This window comes from Salmo salar, chromosome 10 (assembly GCF_965601325.2).
Source record: "Salmo salar chromosome 10, fSalSal1, whole genome shotgun sequence".
Lineage (NCBI taxonomy): Eukaryota > Metazoa > Chordata > Actinopteri > Salmoniformes > Salmonidae > Salmo > Salmo salar.
In genome coordinates this window covers 121,194,757-121,215,923 of record NC_138300.1, presented here as the reverse complement: position 1 = coordinate 121,215,923, position 21,167 = coordinate 121,194,757, and the positions used below count along the sequence as shown (strand labels likewise).

General features: G+C 45.5%; 1 protein-coding gene across 4 annotated transcripts in view; it reads left to right on the top strand.

Annotated features, from left to right (window-relative positions):
* LOC106561719 (uncharacterized) overlaps positions 1-21,167 on the top strand; it is a 40,056-nt gene that overhangs the window by 1,087 nt on the left and 17,802 nt on the right. For 2 of the 4 annotated variants that reach the window (XM_045688536.2, XM_045688539.2), the window contains exons 4-21: positions 92-262; positions 641-773; positions 1,405-1,502; positions 1,787-1,928; positions 4,216-4,335; positions 5,026-5,151; positions 5,373-5,477; positions 5,713-5,901; positions 9,808-10,043; positions 14,997-15,261; positions 15,485-15,552; positions 15,660-15,847; positions 16,184-16,226; positions 16,890-16,941; positions 20,056-20,129; positions 20,248-20,332; positions 20,483-20,579; positions 20,685-20,767. In XM_045688536.2, coding sequence (XP_045544492.2) covers positions 92-262; positions 641-773; positions 1,405-1,502; positions 1,787-1,928; positions 4,216-4,335; positions 5,026-5,151; positions 5,373-5,477; positions 5,713-5,901; positions 9,808-10,043; positions 14,997-15,261; positions 15,485-15,552; positions 15,660-15,847; positions 16,184-16,226; positions 16,890-16,941; positions 20,056-20,129; positions 20,248-20,332; positions 20,483-20,579; positions 20,685-20,767 — 2,275 coding nt within the window. The remainder of the gene's footprint in view (positions 1-91; positions 263-640; positions 774-1,404; positions 1,503-1,786; positions 1,929-4,215; positions 4,336-5,025; positions 5,152-5,372; positions 5,478-5,712; positions 5,902-9,807; positions 10,044-14,996; positions 15,262-15,484; positions 15,553-15,659; positions 15,848-16,183; positions 16,227-16,889; positions 16,942-20,055; positions 20,130-20,247; positions 20,333-20,482; positions 20,580-20,684; positions 20,768-21,167) is intronic. The other 2 variants (XM_045688537.2, XM_045688538.2) reach the window with 2 other exon arrangements.

Here is a 21,167-nt window from a genome sequence, read left to right as displayed (position 1 = left end):
TTTGAGCACTTCCTTTCCCTTTAAAAAAGGTAGGTTTACTCAAGCGTCTTGTATAATTTGATATTGATGACATCTGTTTCATGTGTCCTAGCACCTCCGCTAATGGCAGAGATGGTGGCTTTAGCAGACAGAGTGACCCAGGGCTGGGTAAAAGAAGATGGCAGTCGATGTCTCGCCTGGCCCCTGAGGGTGCCCCCCGGTCCCTCTCCCCTGTCTCCCCAGGGGTTGAGCTGAGAGCAGCCCTGGAAGAGAGTGGCTTTAGGTATGAGCCTTTATAATGCCTTATAACAAGGTACTTAGAGAGACATAACATATTATAAGCCTTTATAATGCCTTATTATAATGTAATTAGATATACATAACCTAATGTATTATAAGCCTTATAACAAGGTACTTAGAGAGGCATAACATATTATAAGCCTTTATAATGCCTTATTATAATGTAATTAGATATTCATAACCTAATGTATTATACGCCTTATAACAAGGCATTATAAATATCATGGATAAATATAAGGTATTTATGTTATCTTATTATAAGGTACTACTTAGGGAGACATAGAATGTTATAAGCCTTATAATAAGGTATTATAAAGTCTCATATACACTTATAACCTGTAATAAAGCATTGTATCTGCAGGCGGGCAGAGCTGGTGCAGAGGCTGCGGGAGGCCCATGGACGTCTTGACAGCCAGACAGACCTGCTGAAGAACAGAGACACACAGCTGCAGCATAGTAGTAGTACTGCACAGCTGCTGGAGATGAAACACAAGGTAAGTGAAGGATCTCCGGACTTAAAAAGAGATATATTGCGGTTTAATGATTCAGAAAGTCTACTATCTCTGTGTTCACTCTGAACTGGTCTTTAATGGTCATATGTACTCTTAACTTCTACCCGATACAGCCAGAGTCCCCCTCTCAAGGTTTCTTCCTTCTTGGAAGTTTTTCAACACCATTGTACCTGCACTTGCTTTTTGGGGTCTAGACCAGGCTTTGTCTGGTCTTTAGGGTTCAGGCCAGGCCTTGTCTGGTCTTTGGGGCCTAAACCAGGTTCTGACTGGTCTTTGGGGTCTAGACCAGGTTTTGTCTGGTCTTTAGGGTTCAGGCCAGGCCTTGTCTGGTCTTTGGGGTCTAAACCAGGTTCTGACTGGTCTTTGGGGTCTAGACCAGGTTTTATCTTGTCTTTGGGGTCTAAACCAGGTTCTGACTGGTCTTTGGGGTCTAGACCAGGTTTTATCTTGTCTTTGGGGTCTAGACCAGGTTTTGTCTGGTCTTTGGGGCCTAAACCAGGTTTTGACTGGTCTTTGGGTTCTAAACCAGGTTCTGACTGGTCTTTGGGGTCTAGATCAGGTTTTGTCTGGTCTTTGGGGTTCAGGCTCACCCCTCAACCCGTTTGTCCCACAGCAGCTGGCAGATGCAGTGAGTGCTCTTGAGCAAGAGAAGGAGGCAGCTGAGTTGAGCCGGTTTGAGGAAAGCCGACGTCGAGGAGAACTGCAAGACAAGTGAGTACGATGACTAAGCCGCTAAGAATGGCATTCATGGCATTGAATGAGTTCATGCCATTCCCAAATCCCCGTGTAGATGAACAGGACAGCTATTCACCATGCAGGGGCAATTTCCATTTCAATTCAGTCATTTCAGAAAAAATATATATAATTTCACTTCCTGAATGGACTGAATTGAAGTGAAATTGACCCCAACCCTGATATTCACCTCAGTTTTCAAACCTGATATAAAGAACTCCCAAAGGGACGTTAGTCAATTCCATTTATATGTACATTTGAAGGGTTCTTCAACTGGAGATGGACATGTTGAAGATGAGATCGTCTCTTGAGAGAGGGAGTGTTATCAAACCTGCGGCCCCAAGAACTAACAACAACCCACTCAGCAGGACCTTACCTGTTACACAGGTAGACTTCTTCAGAGAGGTACACTGTTTAACCTCATTGTACAAAACTCTTTGGTCCCAGATCTGTTTGTGCAACTCCTCTGATTGTTGTCTTAACAACCATAAGAGTTACATTTACATTACATTTAAGTCATTTAGCAGACGCTCTTATCCAGAGCGACTTACAAATTGGTGCATTCACCTTATGATATCCAGTGGAACAACCACTTTACAATAGTGCATCTAAATCTTTTAAAGGGGGGGGGGGTTAGAAGGATTACTTTATCCTATCCTAGGTATTCCTTAAAGAGGTGGGGTTTCAGGTGTCTCCGGAAGGTGGTGATTGACTCCGCTGTCCTGGCGTCGTGAGGGAGCTTGTTCCACCATTGGGGTGCCAGAGCAGCGAACAGTTTTGACTGGGCTGAGCGGGAACTGTGCTTCCTCAGAAGTAGGGGGGCCAGCAGGCCAGAGGTGGATGAACGCAGTGCCCTTGTTTGGGTGTAGGGCCTGATCAGAGCCTGAAGGTATGGAGGTGCCGTTCCCTTCACAGCTCCGTAGGCAATCACCATGGTCTTGTAGCGGATGCGAGCTTCAACTGGAAGCCAGTGGAGAGAGCGGAGGAGCGGGGTGATTTGAGAGAACTTGGGAAGGTTGAACACCAGACGGGCTGCGGCGTTCTGGATGAGTTGTAGGGGTTTAATGGCACAGGCAGGGAGCCCAGCCAACAGCGAGTTGCAGTAATCCAGACGGGAGATGACAAGTGCCTGGATTAGGACCTGCGCCGCTTCCTGTGTGAGGCAGGGTCGTACTCTGCGAATGTTGTAGAGCATGAACCTACAGGATCGGGTCACCGCCTTGATGTTAGTGGAGAACGACAGGGTGTTGTCCAGGATCACGCCAAGGTTCTTAGCACTCTGGGAGGAGGACACAATGGAGTTGTCAACCGTGATGGCGAGATCATGGAACGGGCAGTCCTTCCCTGGGAGGAAGAGCAGCTCCGTCTTGCCGAGGTTCAGCTTGAGGTGGTGATCCGTCATCCACACTGATATGTCTGACAGACATGCAGAGATGCGATTCGCCGCCTGGTTATCAGAAGGGGGAAAGGAGAAGATTAATTGTGTGTCGTCTGCATAGCAATGATAGGAGAGACCATGTGAGGATATGACAGAGCCAAGTGACTTGGTGTATAGCGAGAATAGGAGAGGGCCTAGAACAGAGCCCTGGGGGACACCAGTGGTGAGAGCGCATGGTGCGGAGACAGATTCTCGCCACGCCACCTGGTAGGAGCGACCTGTCAGGTAGGACGCAATCCAAGCGTGGGCCGCGCCGGAGATGCCCAACTCGGAGAGGGTGGAGAGGAGGATCTGATGGTTCACAGTATCAAAGGCAGCAGATAGGTCTAGAAGGATGAGAGCAGAGGAGAGAGAGTTAGCTTTAGCAGTGCAGAGAGCCTCCGTGACACAGAGAAGAGCAGTCTCAGTTGAATGCCCAGTCTTGAAACCTGACTGATTAGGATCAAGAAGGTCATTCTGAGAGAGATAGCAGGAGAGCTGGCCAAGGACGGCACGTTCAAGAGTTTTGGAGAGAAAAGAAAGAAGGGATACTGGTCTGTAGTTGTTGACATCGGAGGGATCGAGTGTAGGTTTTTTCAGAAGGGGTGCAACTCTCGCTCTCTTGAAGACGGAAGGGACGTAGCCAGCGGTCAAGGATGAGTTGATGAGCGAGGTGAGGAAGGGGAGAAGGTCTCCGGAAATGGTCTGGAGAAGAGAGGAGGGGATAGGGTCAAGTGGGCAGGTTGTTGGGCGGCCGGCCGTCACAAGACGCGAGATTTCATCTGGAGAGAGAGGGGAGAAAGAGGTCAAAGCACATGGTAGGGCAGTGTGAGCAGGACCAGCGGTGTCGTTTGACTTAGCAAACGAGGATCGGATATCGTCAACCTTCTTTTCAAAATGGTTGACGAAGTCATCCGCAGAGAGGGAGGAGGGGGGGGGGAGGGGGAGGAGGATTCAGGAGGGAGGAGAAGGTAGCAAAGAGCTTCCTAGGGTTAGAGGCAGATGCTTGGAATTTAGAGTGGTAGAAAGTGGCTTTAGCAGCAGAGACAGAAGAGGAGAATGTAGAGAGGAGGGAGTGAAAGGATGCCAGGTCCGCAGGGAGGCGAGTTTTCCTCCATTTCCGCTCGAGTTGACACAGCACAAACAGATCTGGGACCAGGTTACATGTGGATAACCTTGTTTAGAGTAAAACCCTACTTATGGTTAAACTTTAAGCAGCACTACACTCATATGGATGATTTTACAGTGTGTCTGTGTGTCCATGTGTCCATGCAGGGGAAGCAAAAGGCAGAGAGAGAGCTGTCCAGACTGAGAGAAGCCCTCAGAGAGGCCGAGGAGAGAGCAGAGGCCCTGGAGACAGAGAGAGACCTTCAGCAACTACACACCTCTAAAGAGGTAAGTCCAACACTAGCCTGGTCTAATGTAGTTTCTGTCCCAAATTACACCCTATTCCCTGTAGTGTCCACAACCTTTGACCAAGTATTAAAGGCCCTAGTCTGTCTGTGTAGTCTTGCCAACTCCTGTGTTCATTGTTAACATTTCTTTTATTTATTTTAAATGTAACCTTTATTTATCTAGGCAACTCAGTTAAGAACAAATTCTTATTTACAATGACGACCTACCGGGGAACAGTGGGATAAGTGCTTTGTTCAGGGGCAGAACGACAGATTTTTACCTTGTCAGCTTGGCGATTCGATCCAGCAACCTTTCAGTTACTAGCCCAACGCTCTAATGAAAAGGCAGCTTTTAAATCATTGATGTACAACAGGAGAAAAAGGGGTCAGAGAACACTTCCTTGTGGTACTCCACAGTTTATACAGACTCTTCTATTCCTATTCATCTTAGTATCTCTCCCACTCTGAGGCTCCATCCCCGTTCTCTCCTTACCTCCCACTCTGTCCCCCCAGCCCCGTTCTCTCCCTACCTCCCACTCTGTGTTTGCAGCCCTGTTCTCTCCCTACCTCCCTCTCTGTCCCCCCAGCCCCGTTCTCTCCCTACCTCCCCCTCTGTCTCCAGGCTACAAAACACATGCTGAAGCACTTTTCTCCTACCTTTCTCTCCCTACCTCCCGCTCTGTGCATCCAGGCTCAGAGGACAGTTTTGAGCCAGACAGAGGAAGTGAACCAGAGATTGGGTCGTGCCTTGCAGACCCACAGTGAGCTGCAGGACCAGCTGAGTGAGACACGCATTAAGCTGGGTCAGGCCACTCTGGTGAGTGGCAGGGTTGGGGTCAATTCCATTTCATTTCAGGAAACCTTTATTCATCACTCAAAGGGACATACAGCATTAACTCTAGTCTTGGACAAAAAAAAACATAGTCAATGGACGTTCTTTTTAATCCTGAGGACTGAGCTTAATCAGTGTCTGGGAAACCAACCCAAAGTCCTCTTTCACTTCACTGACTGGTCGTAACCAGCCTCTCTGTCGACCAGGAGAGGGACCTTCTGACGACCAAGGTGTTGCGGCTGGAGGACAGTGTGGAGGACCTGAAGATCAAGCTGACCGGGGCCATGTCTGACAAGGACCGCTTACTGCAGGTCTCCATCCATCCTCTGTCTTTACTAGCTAAACACTGTTGCCCCAATCCTAACTTCACATCCATGCATGATGAGTTATTGTGCAAAATCTTCCGTTAACATCCAAGGCATGATCGTGATCATCGAGATAAGGGCATGCATCTCGAGTATAACGATGCAAAGATCCAAAGTACTTGCGCATAGATGTTTTGTCTTAATGAACACCTGCGTATGTTCTGTCATGTATGGTGTACAGGAGAAGGCAGACCTGCACCAGCACGCTCAGGATCTGGAGCTGCAGTTGGAGAGGGCCCAGAGAGGCAGGGAAGGCTACACAGACCAGGTGTGTGAGCTCAGCAACCAGCTGGCTGAGGCCAAGGCCCAAACCAACAGGCAGGGGCAGGAGACTGTGCAGATGAAGCAGGATCTTCTGACTGTGACAGAGGTGTGAAGTTTGAATGAACTTGGTTTGGTTATACACTGTGACGTAGAGGGTTTCAAAATTCTGGGAATTAAAAAAAAAAAGGGGAAACTTTCTATTAAAATATTTCTGAAACTTTCCATATATATTTACCAGAACCATGCACCCTAAAAGGGGAAACTTTCTATTAAAATATTTCTGAAACGTTCCATATATATTTACCAGAACCATGCACCCTAAAAGGGGAAACTTTCTATATATATTTACCAGAACCATGCACCCTAAAAGGGGAAACTTTCTATATATATTTACCAGAACCATGCACCCTAAAAGGGGAAACTTTCTATATATATTTACCAGAACCATGCACCCTAAAAGGGGAAACTTTCCATATATATTTACCAGAACAATGCACCCTAAAAGGGGAAACTTTCCATATATATTTACCAGAACCATGCACCCTAAAAGGGGAAACTTTCTATATATATTTACCAGAACCATGCACCCTAAAAGGGGAAACTTTCCATATATATTTACCAGAACAATGCACCCTAAAAGGGGAAACTTTCCATATATATTTACCAGAACCATGCACCCTAAAAGGGGAAACTTTCTCTATATATTTACCAGAACCATGCACCCTAAAAGGGGAAACTTTCTATATATATTTACCAGAACAACGCACCCTAAAAAGGGGAAACTTTCCATATATATTTACCAGAACCATGCACCCTAAAAGGGGACACTTTCTATATATATTTACCAGAACCATGCACCCTAAAAGGGGAAACTTTCTATATATATTTACCAGAACCATGCACCCTAAAAGGGGAAACTTTCTATATATATTTACCAGAACCATGCACCCTAAAAGGGGAAACTTTCCATATATATTTACCAGAACAACACACCCTAAAAGGGGAAACTTTCCATATATATTTACCAGAACAATGCACCCTAAAAGGGGAAACTTTCTATATATATTTACCAGAACCATGCACCCTAAAAGGGGAAACTTTCTATATATATTTACCAGAACCATGCACCCTAAAAGGGGAAACTTTCTATATATATTTACCAGAACAACGCACCCTAAAAAGGGGAAACTTTCCATATATATTTACCAGAACCATGCACCCTAAAAGGGGAAACTTTCTATATATATTTACCAGAACCATGCACCCTAAAAGGGGAAACTTTCTATATATATTTACCAGAACAACGCACCCTAAAAAGGGGAAACTTTCCATATATATTTACCAGAACCATGCACCCTAAAAGGGGAAACTTTCTATATATATTTACCAGAACCATGCACCCTAAAAGGGGAAACTTTCTATATATATTTACCAGAACCATGCACCCTAAAAGGGGAAACTTTCCATATATATTTACCAGAACAACACACCCTAAAAGGGGACACTTTCCATATATATTTACCAGAACAATGCACCCTAAAAGGGGAAACTTTCTATATATATTTACCAGAACCATGCACCCTAAAAGGGGAAACTTTCTATATATATTTACCAGAACCATGCACCCTAAAAGGGGAAACTTTCTATATATATTTACCAGAACCATGCACCCTAAAAGGGGAAACTTTCCATATATATTTACCAGAACCATGCACCCTAAAAGGGGAAACTTTCCATATATATTTACCAGAACAACACACCCTAAAAGGGGAAACTTTCCATATATATTTACCAGAACAATGCACCCTAAAAGGGGAAACTTTCCATATATATTTACCAGAACCATGCACCCTAAAAGGGGAAACTTTCTCTATATATTTACCAGAACCATGCACCCTAAAAGGGGAAACTTTCTATATATATTTACCAGAACAACGCACCCTAAAAAGGGGAAACTTTCCATATATATTTACCAGAACCATGCACCCTAAAAGGGGAAACTTTCTATATATATTTACCAGAACCATGCACCCTAAAAGGGGAAACTTTCTATATATATTTACCAGAACCATGCACCCTAAAAGGGGAAACTTTCTATATATATTTACCAGAACCATGCACCCTAAAAGGGGAAACTTTCCATATATATTTACCAGAACAACACACCCTAAAAGGGGAAACTTTCCATATATATTTACCAGAACAATGCACCCTAAAAGGGGAAACTTTCTATATATATTTACCAGAACCATGCACCCTAAAAGGGGAAACTTTCTATATATATTTACCAGAACCATGCACCCTAAAAGGGGAAACTTTCTATATATATTTACCAGAACAACGCACCCTAAAAAGGGGAAACTTTCCATATATATTTACCAGAACCATGCACCCTAAAAGGGGAAACTTTCTATATATATTTACCAGAACCATGCACCCTAAAAGGGGAAACTTTCTATATATATTTACCAGAACAACGCACCCTAAAAAGGGGAAACTTTCCATATATATTTACCAGAACCATGCACCCTAAAAGGGGAAACTTTCTATATATATTTACCAGAACCATGCACCCTAAAAGGGGAAACTTTCTATATATATTTACCAGAACCATGCACCCTAAAAGGGGAAACTTTCCATATATATTTACCAGAACAACACACCCTAAAAGGGGACACTTTCCATATATATTTACCAGAACAATGCACCCTAAAAGGGGAAACTTTCTATATATATTTACCAGAACCATGCACCCTAAAAGGGGAAACTTTCTATATATATTTACCAGAACCATGCACCCTAAAAGGGGAAACTTTCTATATATATTTACCAGAACCATGCACCCTAAAAGGGGAAACTTTCCATATATATTTACCAGAACCATGCACCCTAAAAGGGGAAACTTTCCATATATATTTACCAGAACAACACACCCTAAAAGGGGAAACTTTCCATATATATTTACCAGAACAATGCACCCTAAAAGGGGAAACTTTCCATATATATTTACCAGAACCATGCACCCTAAAAGGGGAAACTTTCTATATATATTTACCAGAACAACGCACCCTAAAAAGGGGAAACTTTCCATATATATTTACCAGAACCATGCACCCTAAAAGGGGAAACTTTCTATATATATTTACCAGAACCATGCACCCTAAAAGGGGAAACTTTCTATATATATTTACCAGAACAACGCACCCTAAAAAGGGGAAACTTTCCATATATATTTACCAGAACCATGCACCCTAAAAGGGGAAACTTTCTATATATATTTACCAGAACCATGCACCCTAAAAGGGGAAACTTTCTATATATATTTACCAGAACCATGCACCCTAAAAGGGGAAACTTTCCATATATATTTACCAGAACAACACACCCTAAAAGGGGACACTTTCCATATATATTTACCAGAACAATGCACCCTAAAAGGGGAAACTTTCTATATATATTTACCAGAACCATGCACCCTAAAAGGGGAAACTTTCTATATATATTTACCAGAACCATGCACCCTAAAAGGGGAAACTTTCTATATATATTTACCAGAACCATGCACCCTAAAAGGGGAAACTTTCCATATATATTTACCAGAACCATGCACCCTAAAAGGGGAAACTTTCCATATATATTTACCAGAACAACACACCCTAAAAGGGGAAACTTTCCATATATATTTACCAGAACAATGCACCCTAAAAGGGGAAACTTTCCATATATATTTACCAGAACCATGCACCCTAAAAGGGGAAACTTTCCATATATATTTACCAGAACAATGCACCCTAAAAAGGGGAAACTTTCCATATATATTTACCAGAACAATGCACCCTAAAAGGGGAAACTTTCTATTAAAAACCCTATTTCTAGTCCTAGTGCTGTACCTGTTGGTTCCACTTGTTGAGCTGAATTTTTTTTGTACTCTGTGACTGAATTTTCTACCTGCTTAAGTGTTCCATATCCTGTCTGAATGTTTAACCGCATCTATCTCTTTGATATTGGACAGATGAATGAAAAGATGACATCAGAGCTGGAGATGGTCAAACAGAGGCTGGAGTCCTCATTGGCTCAGCTGCATGAGCTGGGGGCGGAGAGAGTCATCCACACCAATCAGATCGCAGCTCTGGAGACGGAGCGCTCGCAGCTGATTGGAGAGAAGGAGGAGTTAACGAGTGCTATTGGACGGGATGGAAGACAGGAGGAGGAAGTGACAGAGTTGAGGGAGAGTTGTTGTCAGCTCAGGTGAGAGGAATAACAGACTGCAGATGTAAATTTGGAGATCACCACTTGGTATCATAGCCTTAAGCCCAAATCAACCCCTAACGGCAACCCTGACCTCTAGGCCAAGATCCTAGATGACAATTTCATCAGAGGGCGAGATAGAGCTACTACCCGCTGTTGCGGTGACTGTATTGCCGCCACACTGGCAGTCATGAGTCATGACCGCAGTACAATTCCACGTGACCGTTGAGTCGCAGTAATCTCTCTCTTATTCACTTTGTACATGCGTTGGTAGTACCCAACTCTCTAACGACCATCAACTCGCTAATGACAGTGCCATTATACAATACATAACCTAATACATATACCGAAGGCAGAATACATTTATTAAAAAAAAAGTAAAAAAAAATCAAGATTTAAGATGTCTTTGGTACATAATTGTTCTAACCTATTCTCCAAAATGAAACAAATTCTAGTTATCCCCTTTGAATGTAGACTGTATTATTATGCATACTGGATGGACTGGTTACCTTATGCTACGCTTCAAAATATTCTATCCATGAGTCTGGGAGTGTCAAGTCTGCTCCTGCTCTTCCCTTCCCCTGGCGCTTGAGTGTTCCGGATTACCCTGCATCACGCACACCCGCCTTCCCTCGTCGCCTCGCGTCGGCGTTATTGGACTCACCTGGACTCACTTATCTCCTGTTTATTTCCTGCCCTATATTTGTCAGTTCCCCAGCTCTGTTCTCCGCTGCTGCATTGATTGTTTTTGTCTTTAGTTTTAGTTTAGTGACGCTGTTCCTGTCTCGTGCCATGTCCGTTCTTCATTAAATGTTTACTCCCCGTACCTGCTTCGTCTTTCCAGCGTCATCTCATGTGACAGGGAGAGAACGTATGCCTTGGCAATGCTGTTGGTTCATTGATTTTGCAGGGCGGCTTACAGTTAGCCTACAATTATAGTGAATTTGTATTTGATTTTGAATATCCTAGTAGTATGTTCACTTTCGTATTTTTAAAATAATTAATAGGCTTTTAGCTGCAGAATATCTCAACACCGTGCGTTTCCATCTCCTCGAGCGGGAAGAGGGATTGGAGGCTGTCTAATGAAAGTTTTGTTGTAAAAACATGTTACCATCGATGTTCCTGAACAGATTGAAGTACTGTGTAGCTGCAGGGACAGAGTTGGAAAACCCATTGCGTACAGAGTCTGGGTGGAATATCACCTGTCAAGCAGCAAGAAGCTGTATGCTCCTCAAAAAGTGGTTGATGTGTAGAGTGAAATAATCAGAGTATTGCATGAACCGGTGGGAAAGCAGCCTCATTTAGCTATTGGAGTGCATACCGATTACTCCCCCCCCCCCCCCCCCCCCCGCCCGTTTGATTAATTTATTTCACCTTTATATAACCAGGTAGGCTAGTTGAGAACAAGTTTTCATTTACAGCTGCGACCTGGCCAAGATAAAGCAAAACAGTGCGACACAAACAACAACACAGAGTTACACATGGAGTAAAACAAACATACAGTCAATAACACAATAGAAAAAAAGTATATATACAGTGTGTGCAAATGAGGTAAGATAAGGGAGGTAAGGCAATAAATAGGCCATAGTGGCAAAATAATTACAATTTAGCAATTAAACACTGGAGTGATAGATGTGCAGAAGATGAATGTGCAAGTAGAGATACTGGGGTGCAAAGGAGCAAGATAAATAAATAAATAAATACAGTATGAGGACGAGGTAGGTAGATAGATGGGCTGTTTACAGATGGGCTATGTACAGGTGCAGTGATCTGTGAGCTGCTCTGACAGCTGGTGCTTAAAGTTAGTGAGGGAGATATGAGTCTCCAGCTTCAGTGATTTTTTAAATTCGTTCCAGTCATTGGCAGCAGAGAACTGGAAGGAAAGACGGCCAAAGAGGAATTGGCTTTGGGGGTGACCAGTGAAATATACCTGCTGGAGCACGTGCTACGAGTGGGTGCTGCTATGGTGACCAGTGAGCTGAGATAAGGCGGGGCTTTACCTAGCAAAGACTTATAGATGACCTGGAGCCAGTGGGTTTGGCGATGAATATGAAGCGAGGGCCAGCCAACGAGAGCATACAGGTCGCAGTGGTGGGTAGTATATGGGGCTTTGGTGACAAAACGGATGGCACTGTGATAGACTGCATCCAGTTTGCTGAGTAGAGTGTTGGAGGCTATTTTGTAAATGACATCGCCGAAGTCAAGGATAGTAGGATAGTCAGTTTTACGAGGGTATGTTTGGCAGCATGAGTGAAGGATGCTTTGTTGCGAAATAGGAAGCCAATTCTAGATTTAATTTTGGATTGGAGATGTTTAATGTGAGTCTGGAAGGAGAGTTTACAGTCTAGCCAGACACCTAGGTATTTGTAGTTGTCCACATATTCTAAGTCAGAACCGTCCATAGTAGTGATGCTGGACGGGCAGGCAGGTGCTGGTAGCGATCGGTTGAAGAGCATGCATTTAGTTTTACTTGCATTTAAGAGCAGTTGGAGGCCACGGAAGGAGAGTTGTGTGGCGTTGAAGCTCGTCTGGAGGTTCGGTAACACAGTGTCCAAAGAAGGGCCAGAAGTATACAGAATGGTGTCGTCTGCGTAGAGGTCGATCAGAGAATCACCAGCAGCAAGAGCGACATCATTGATGTATACAGAGAAAAGAGTCAGCCCGAGAATTGAACCCTGTGGCACCCCCATAGAGACTGCCAGAGGTCCGGACAACAGGCCCTACGATTTGACACACTGAGCTCTGTCTGAGAAGTAGTTGGTGAACCAGTCGAGGCAGTCATTTGAGAAACCAAGGCTGTTGAGTCTGCCGATAAGAATGTGGTGATTGTCAGAGTCGAAAGCCTTGGCCAGGTCTATGAATACAGCTGCACAGTATTGTCTCTTATCGATGGCGGTTATGATGTAATTTAGGACCTTGAGCGTGGCTGAGGTGCACCCATGACCAGCTCGGAAACCAGATTGCATAGCGGAGAAGGTGTGGTGGGATTTGAAATGGTCGGTGATCTGTTTGTTAACTTGGCTTTTGAAGACCTTGGAAAGGCAGGGCAGGATGGATATAGGTCTGTAGCAGTTTGGGTCAAGAGTGTCTCCCCCTTTGAAGAGGGGGATGACCGCGGCAGCTTTCCAATCTTTGGGGATCTCAGATGATACGAAAGAGAGTTTGAACAGGCTAGTAATAAGGGTTGCAACAATTTCGGCTGATAATTGTAGAAAGAGAGGGCCCAGATTGTCTAGCCCGGCTGATTTGTAGGGGTCCAGATTTTGCAGCTCTTTCAGAACATCAGCTATCTGGATTTGGGTGAAGGAGAAATGGGGGAGGCTTGGGCAAGTTGCTGTGGGGGGTGCAAGGCTGGTGACCAGGTTAGGGGTGGCCAGGTGGAAAGCATGGCCAGCCGTCGAAAAATGCTTATTGAAATACTCAATTATTGTGGATTTATCGGTGGTGACAGTGTTTCCTAGCCTCAGTGCAGTGGGCAGCTGGGAAGAGGTGCTCTTATTCTCCATGGACTTTACAGTGTCCCAGAACTTTTTGGAGTTTGTGCTGCAGGATGCAAATTTCTGTTAGAAAAATCTAGCCTTTGCTTTCCTAAATGCCTGTGTATATTGGTTCCTAACTTCCCTGAAAAGTTGCATATCGCGGGGGCTATTCGATGCTAAGGATGTTTTTGTGCTGGTTGAGGGCAGGTCTGGTCTGGAGTGAACCACGGGCTATATCTGTTCCTGGTCCTACATTTTTTTGAGTGGGGCATGCTTATTTAAGATGGTGAGGAAAGCACTTTTAAAGAACAACCAGGCATCTTCTACTGACGGAATGAGGTCAATATCCTTGCAGGATACCCGGGCCAGGTCGATTAGAAAGGCCTGCTCGCTTTAGTGTTTTAGGGAGCGTTTGACAGTGATGAGGGGTGGTCGTTTGACCGCAGACCCATTACGGACGCAAGCAATGAGGCAGTGATTGCTGAGATCCTGGTTGAAGACAGCAGAGGTGTATTTGGAGGGCAGGTTGGTCAGGATGTTATCCATGAGGGTGCCTGTGTTTACGGATTTGGGGTTGTACCTGGTAGGTTCATTGATAATTTGTGTGAAATTGAGGGCATAAAGCTTAGATTGTAGGATGGCCGGGATGATAATGGGCCATTCTAAATCAAAACAAATTTTTCATAATAGTTAAGACAAGATTAAATTAAATAGTCTGATGGGTGAAAATATGATCACTTAATGAGAGAACTACAATTCACAACTAAAGTTTCCAAATAACAATAAAATCTAGCCTCTAGGACCTGTTTCAAATGATCACTTTTACACTCAACATATCCACTTCATATGCGCACACACTCCGGAATGGGAAAAAAAAATCCTTTCTATTTTATTCAATTATATTGTTCTTACTATAAAGATCCTATGATATAAAATAATGTCATGGGACTTATAAGCATGTCTTATCAGCTACATGAACAAGCCTATATAGCCTATGGCATGGCACATAGCCAGATAACATACAGTAGGCCAACTCATATTCTGTTCTTCTGAAATACATTTTCTTCATATCATAATGTTTCTTTAGACCTGACTAAAATAAATCATGGATTTTTTTTGTGATGGTGTATATTAAATTGATTTATTATACTTTTAGTTTTTAAATGTAGAGGGTCCAAAGGCTTGTATGTGTGAAGACCTGGAGTTGTTAAACGTGTTTATGTTAATTAACGGTCAATTACCGTGAGATCCGTTTTTTAAAACTTTTGCATGACAATGACCGGCTGACACAATTTCATGACCGCCACAGGCCTATTTACACCTATCCAATCCTCTCAGATCTACACAAGTGCATTGTGGGTAGAGGCTAGGGGTTGATTTGTGTTTCATAATGTCTTTAACACAACAACTATGGGCATGCATTAATGATAGGATTGTCATCGCTAACGTCAATAACATCACATCATATCACCAGTGAATCCCAGGATGCCTTGGAGTCAGAGAACCAGAGGCTGCACGAATGCTGCCTGAAGTTGGAGGCGGAGCTCCTGGAAAAGGAGGAGGGGCTGTGTCAGAAGGGGGAGGAGCTGCAGCGGTTGGAGGCTGAGTCGGCTCAGAACATGGAGGAGCTTAGGGGTGTGGCCTCACACTGGAGCGAGAAGTGGCAAGATGTGGCTATGGCATTACAATCCACCCAGGCAGAACTAGAGGAACTCAGAGAGAAGAACCCTGGAGATACAGTAAGATGAGATCGTCTCTAACGTACCGTGGCTGTAGATGTAGTAAATAAAAACAGTAAATTAAATCAAATCGGTCAATCAATTGATCAAGCGATCAAGCAATCACCTTATTTAACGTACCCTAACTGTAGACACAAAAAATCAATTTCAATGTGATCGCTTATTGATCCTTAGTGTTCTGTATTGTTGAGATCTGTGTAGTTGTGTGATTTGTGGCTTTCAGCTTCAAGAGGAGGTGGTACGGCTGAAGGTGGAGGTTGAGAGACTTCAGACAGAGGGACAGAGAGACAAGTGAGCGTGGACTATCCAGACGAACATTTCGATTAGACCGTTTTTATGATTCCCAGACATTTCAAATGTCTATAATTAACCATTACATAAATGTGTTGTTCGTTCAGGGAAGAGATTCAGACTCTTCATCTGCACAGGGCCAGTAAAGACGCAGAGCTGAGCGGAGTCATTAAAGATGCTGGCTCTCTGCTGAAGGTAGAGCTGGACGCTTGTAAACAACAGTTGGAGCTGGAGAGGAGTCGGAGTCAGGCTCTACACAACAGACTCAAAGTTAAAGGCAACCCTCATATCTTGGGTAAAACTTTAATTTTATTAATGAATTTGTTCAGCAATTCATTTATTCATAAATTATTTCAAAGTGAATAGAGCAGTGATATAGGCAACCCTAGTCCTGGAGTGCTGCAGGTACTTCATGTTTTGGATTTAACTGACCTAGAAGACCAATCACTGATAATGATCAATTAACTAAGTTTCTCAGTGTGCTGCCCTCGTTGGGAGTAAATCCTGCAGTACCTACAGCACTCCAGGAACAGGGTTGCCAAACCCCCTGGATTAGAGTGACGATCTCTCAGTCTGTGGTGCCAGTAGTGCACTACGGAAAACAAGGAGGTGACACTGTTGTCCTCTGCAGGTAGGGGAACGGTAGAAACGTTTGATAAAGGGACAGAGACAGAGTGAGTATGATCCCATTCTTCTATTAAATATATAATAATGATGTATTTTCTATCAACGTAGAACCAGGACTACTTGCACAAGCATAGTAATGTATGAATTGTGAAGAATCCAAATGTCGTCTGTCTCTAGATTCTGAATGCACTTAAAATGCATCTTGATTTACACAGAGAGACACAGACACAGAGACACACTACACGGAGACACAGAGAGACACAGAGAGACACAGAGAGACACAGAGACACAGAGTGACACAGAGAGACACAGAGACACAGAGAGACACAGAGAGACACAGAGAGACACAGAGAGACACAGACACAGAGACACACTACACGGAGACACAGAGAGACACAGAGAGACACAGAGACACAGAGTGACACAGAGAGACACAGAGACACAGAGAGACACAGAGAGACACAGAGAGACACAGAGAGACACAGAGACAGAGACACACTACATGGAGACACAGAGAGACACAGAGAGACACAGAGACACAGAGAGACACAGAGAGACACAGAGTGACACACGGACACAGAGATACAGAGAGACGGGGACATGGAAACACAGAGACACAGAGAGACGGGGACATGGAAACACAGAGACAAAGAGAGACGGGGACATGGAAACACAGAGACACAGGAACATTTTCATTTTGTCTTTCCTAGTATACCACCACAGACACGGGATGAACAGGTCTCGCTGGAGGAGCTGGGACAGGTGAGCTACAGATGGTCTCCCTGGAGGAGGTGGATGGGGCCAGGTGAGGGTAGAGCTACAGATGGTCTCCCTGGAGGAGGTGATGGGGCCAGGTGAGGGTAGAGCTACAGATGGTCTCCCTGGAGGAGGTGATGGGACCAGGTGAGGGTAGAGCTACAGATGGTCTCCCTGGAGGAGGTGATGGGTCCAGGTGAGGGTAGAGCTACAGATGGTCTCCCTGGAGGAGGTGGATGGGGCCAGGTGAGGGTAGAGCTGCAGATGGTCTCCCTGGAGGAGGTGATGGGGCCAGGTGAGGGTAGAGCTACAGATGGTCTCCCTGGAAGGAGGTGATGGGGGCCAGGTGAGGGTAGAGCTACAGATGGTCTCCCTGGAGGAGGTGGATGGGGCCAGGTGAGGGTAGAGCTACAGATGGTCTCCCTGGAGGAGGTGGATGGGGCCAGGTGAGGGTAGAGCTACAGATGGTCTCCCTGGAGGAGGTGGATGGGGCCAGGTGAGGGTAGAGCTACAGATGGTCTCCCTGGAGGAGGTGATGGGGCCAGGTGAGGGTAGAGCTACAGATGGTCTCCCTGGAGGAGGTGATGGGACCAGGTGAGGGTAGAGCTACAGATGGTCTCCCTGGAGGAGGTGATGGGTCCAGGTGAGGGTAGAGCTACAGATGGTCTCCCTGGAGGAGGTGGATGGGGCCAGGTGAGGGTAGAGCTGCAGATGGTCTCCCTGGAGGAGGTGATGGGGCCAGGTGAGGGTAGAGCTACAGATGGTCTCCCTGGAAGGAGGTGATGGGGGCCAGGTGAGGGTAGAGCTACAGATGGTCTCCCTGGAGGAGGTGGATGGGGCCAGGTGAGGGTAGAGCTACAGATGGTCTCCCTGGAGGAGGTGGATGGGGCCAGGTGAGGGTAGAGCTACAGATGGTCTCCCTGGAGGAGGTGGATGGGGCCAGGTGAGGGTAGAGCTACAGATGGTCTCCCTGGAGGAGGTGATGGGGCCAGGTGAGGGTAGAGCTACAGATGGTCTCCTTGGAGGAGGTGATGGGGCCAGGTGAGCTACAGATGGTCTCCCTGGAGGAGGTGGATGGGGCCAGGTGAGGGTAGAGCTACAGATGGTCTCCCTGGAGGAGGTGATGGGGCCAGGTGAGGGTAGAGCTACAGATGGTCTCCCTGGAGGAGGTGGATGGGGCCAGGTGAGGGTAGAGCTACAGATGGTCTCCCTGGAGGAGGTGGATGGGCCCAGGTGAGGGTAGAGCTACAGATGGTCTCCCTGGAGGAGGTGATGGGGCCAGGTGAGCTACAGATGGTCTCCCTGGAGGAGGTGATGGGGCCAGGTGAGGGTAGAGCTACAGATGGTCTCCCTGGAGGAGGTGATGGGACCAGGTGAGCTACAGATGGTCTCCCTGGAGGAGGTGATGGGGCCAGGTGAGGGTAGAGCTACAGATGGTCTCCCTGGAGGAGGTGATGGGGCCAGGTGAGCTACAGATGGTCTCCCTGGAGGAGGTGATGGGGCCAGGTGAGGGTAGAGCTACAGATGGTCTCCCTGGAGGAGGTGATGGGACCAGGTGAGCTACAGATGGTCTCCCTGGAGGAGGTGATGGGGCCAGGTGAGGGTAGAGCTACAGATGGTCTCCCTGGAGGAGGTGATGGGGCCAGGTGAGGGTAGAGCTACAGATGATCTCCCTGGAGGAGGTGATGGGGCCAGGTGAGCTACAGATGGTCTCCCTGGAGGAGGTGATGGGGCCAGGTGAGGGTAGAGCTACAGATGGTCTCCCTGGAGGAGGTGATGGGACCAGGTGAGCTACAGATGGTCTCCCTGGAGGAGGTGATGGGGCCAGGTGAGGGTAGAGCTACAGATGGTCTCCCTGGAGGAGGTGATGGGGCCAGGTGAGGGTAGAGCTACAGATGGTCTCCCTGGAGGAGGTGATGGGGCCAGGTGAGGGTAGAGCTACAGATGGTCTCCCTGGAGGAGGTGATGGGGCCAGGTGAGGGTAGAGCTACAGATGGTCTCCCTGGAGGAGGTGATGGGGCCAGGTGAGGGTAGAGCTACAGATGGTCTCCCTGGAGGAGGTGATGGGGCCAGGCGAGGGTAGAGTTATACAGTGCATTCGTTAAGTATTCAGACCCCTTTACTTTTTCCACATTTTTGTTACGTTACTGCCTTATTCTAAAATTGATTAAATAACATATTTTCCTCAGCAATCTACACACAATACCCCATAATGACAAAGCAAAAACAGGTTTTTAGACATTTTTAACAAATAAAAAACAGAAATACCTTATTTACACAAGTATTCAGATGCTTTGCTATGAGACTGAAAATTGAGCTCAGGTGCATCCTGTTTCTATTGTTCATCCTTGAGATGTTTCTACAACTTGATTGTAGTCCACCTGTGGTAAATTCAATTTATTGGACATGATTTGGAAAGGCACACATCTGCGAATGTTCACCTTCCAACAAGACAACGACCCTAAGTACATAGACAAGACAACGCAAGAGTGGCTTCGGGACAAGTCTCTGAATGTCCTTGAGTGGCCCAGCCAGAGCCTCTCTGGAGACCTGAAAATAGCTGTACAGCGACGCTCCCCATCCAACCTGACAGAGCTTGAGAGGATCTGCAGAGAAGAATGGGAGAAACTCCCCAAATAGTGGTGTGCCAAGCTTGTAGCGTCATACCCAAGAAGACTCGTCGCTGTAATTCAACAAAGTACTGAGTAAAGGGTATGAGTACTTATGTAAATGTAATATTTAATTTTTTCATATTTAATAAATTAGCAACAAGTTCTGAAAAACCTTGTTTTTGCTTTGTCATTATGGGGTATTGTGTGTAGATTGAGGGGGGGAAAAACAAATCCATTTTAGAATAAGGTTGTAACGTAACAAAGTGTGGAAGAAGTCAAGGGGTCTGAATACTTTCCGAAGGCACTGTAGATGGTGTCTCTGGAGGAGGTGGACGTGGCCCAGATGAGGGGCAGCTTTACATAAAGGTGTGGGACATGCTGAGGGACAGAGACACTGAACTGAACAGTCAGCCAGGGGACAGGTGGGGTAGTCAGTTAATCAATCAATTAAACAATCAGTCAATTTGTTCATGTGTTTCCCTCTTCTGCACGTCCTGACTGTCATGAGGTGTCACAGCTAAATAGTGAACTTCAGAGGCTGGAGCTGGAAGTGGCAGAGCGAGAGCAGCAGCTGAGGGAGAAGTATGTGAGCCTTACCTGTAACATGTACATTTGAATATTAACAGTATCTCTCACAGCTAATCCAAAGATGACCCATGACGAGAGAATGTTGTCTGACGTATCATTGTCCCGTTTACAGGGAACATGCTCTGAGGAGTCTGGAGAGACTGAGAGATGCCGAGAAGACAGAGGCACAAATCAAGGTTTCTACACTGGAGTTGAAGGTATTGGAGGGCTCTTATCACTTTTCAAAGGTATTACTGTATATCTTTGACGTTTTGTCCATTATGAAAGATACCTCCCACTTTCTCTCTCTCTTTTGCTTTTTTCTATCTCTCTTTCTCCTCCTCCCGCTCTCTCTCTCATTGCCACAGTTGATTAACCTAAAGGAGCAGGCCGGTGGAGAAGGTCAATGTAATGGAGGTCAAGAAAAAATGCAGCACACTGACTCATTGAGGTCTCAGCTAGAGGGTAGGTGTTTCTATGGAAAAAGCAGGAGAAGCCACTGGAATCATTGCACTTTTAGCGTTGAACTTCCAAACACGCTCTCTCTCACACACTTTGTCTTGCTCACAGAGAGCAGGAGGAGAGCCAATCAGCTGCAACAGGAGAGAGACCAGGCAGTTCAGAGGCTACAGACTCTACGCCAGCTACATCAGGTAGACTATACACATAGACAGTGTTCCATCAGGTAGACTGTACACATAGACAGTGTTCCATCAGGTAAACTATACACATAGACAGTGTTCCATCAGGTAGACTACACACCTAGACAGTGTTCCATCAGGTAGACTATACACATAGACAGTGTTCCATCAGGTAGACTATACACATAGACAGTGTTCCATCAGGTAGACTACACACCTAGACAGTGTTCCATCAGGTAGACTATACACATAGACAGTGTTCCATCAGGTAGACTATACACATAGACAGTGTTCCATCAGGTAGACTACACACATAGACAGTGTTCCATCAGGTAGACTACACACATAGACAGTGTTCCATTAGGTAGACTATACACATAGACAGTGTTCCATCAGGTAGACTATACACATA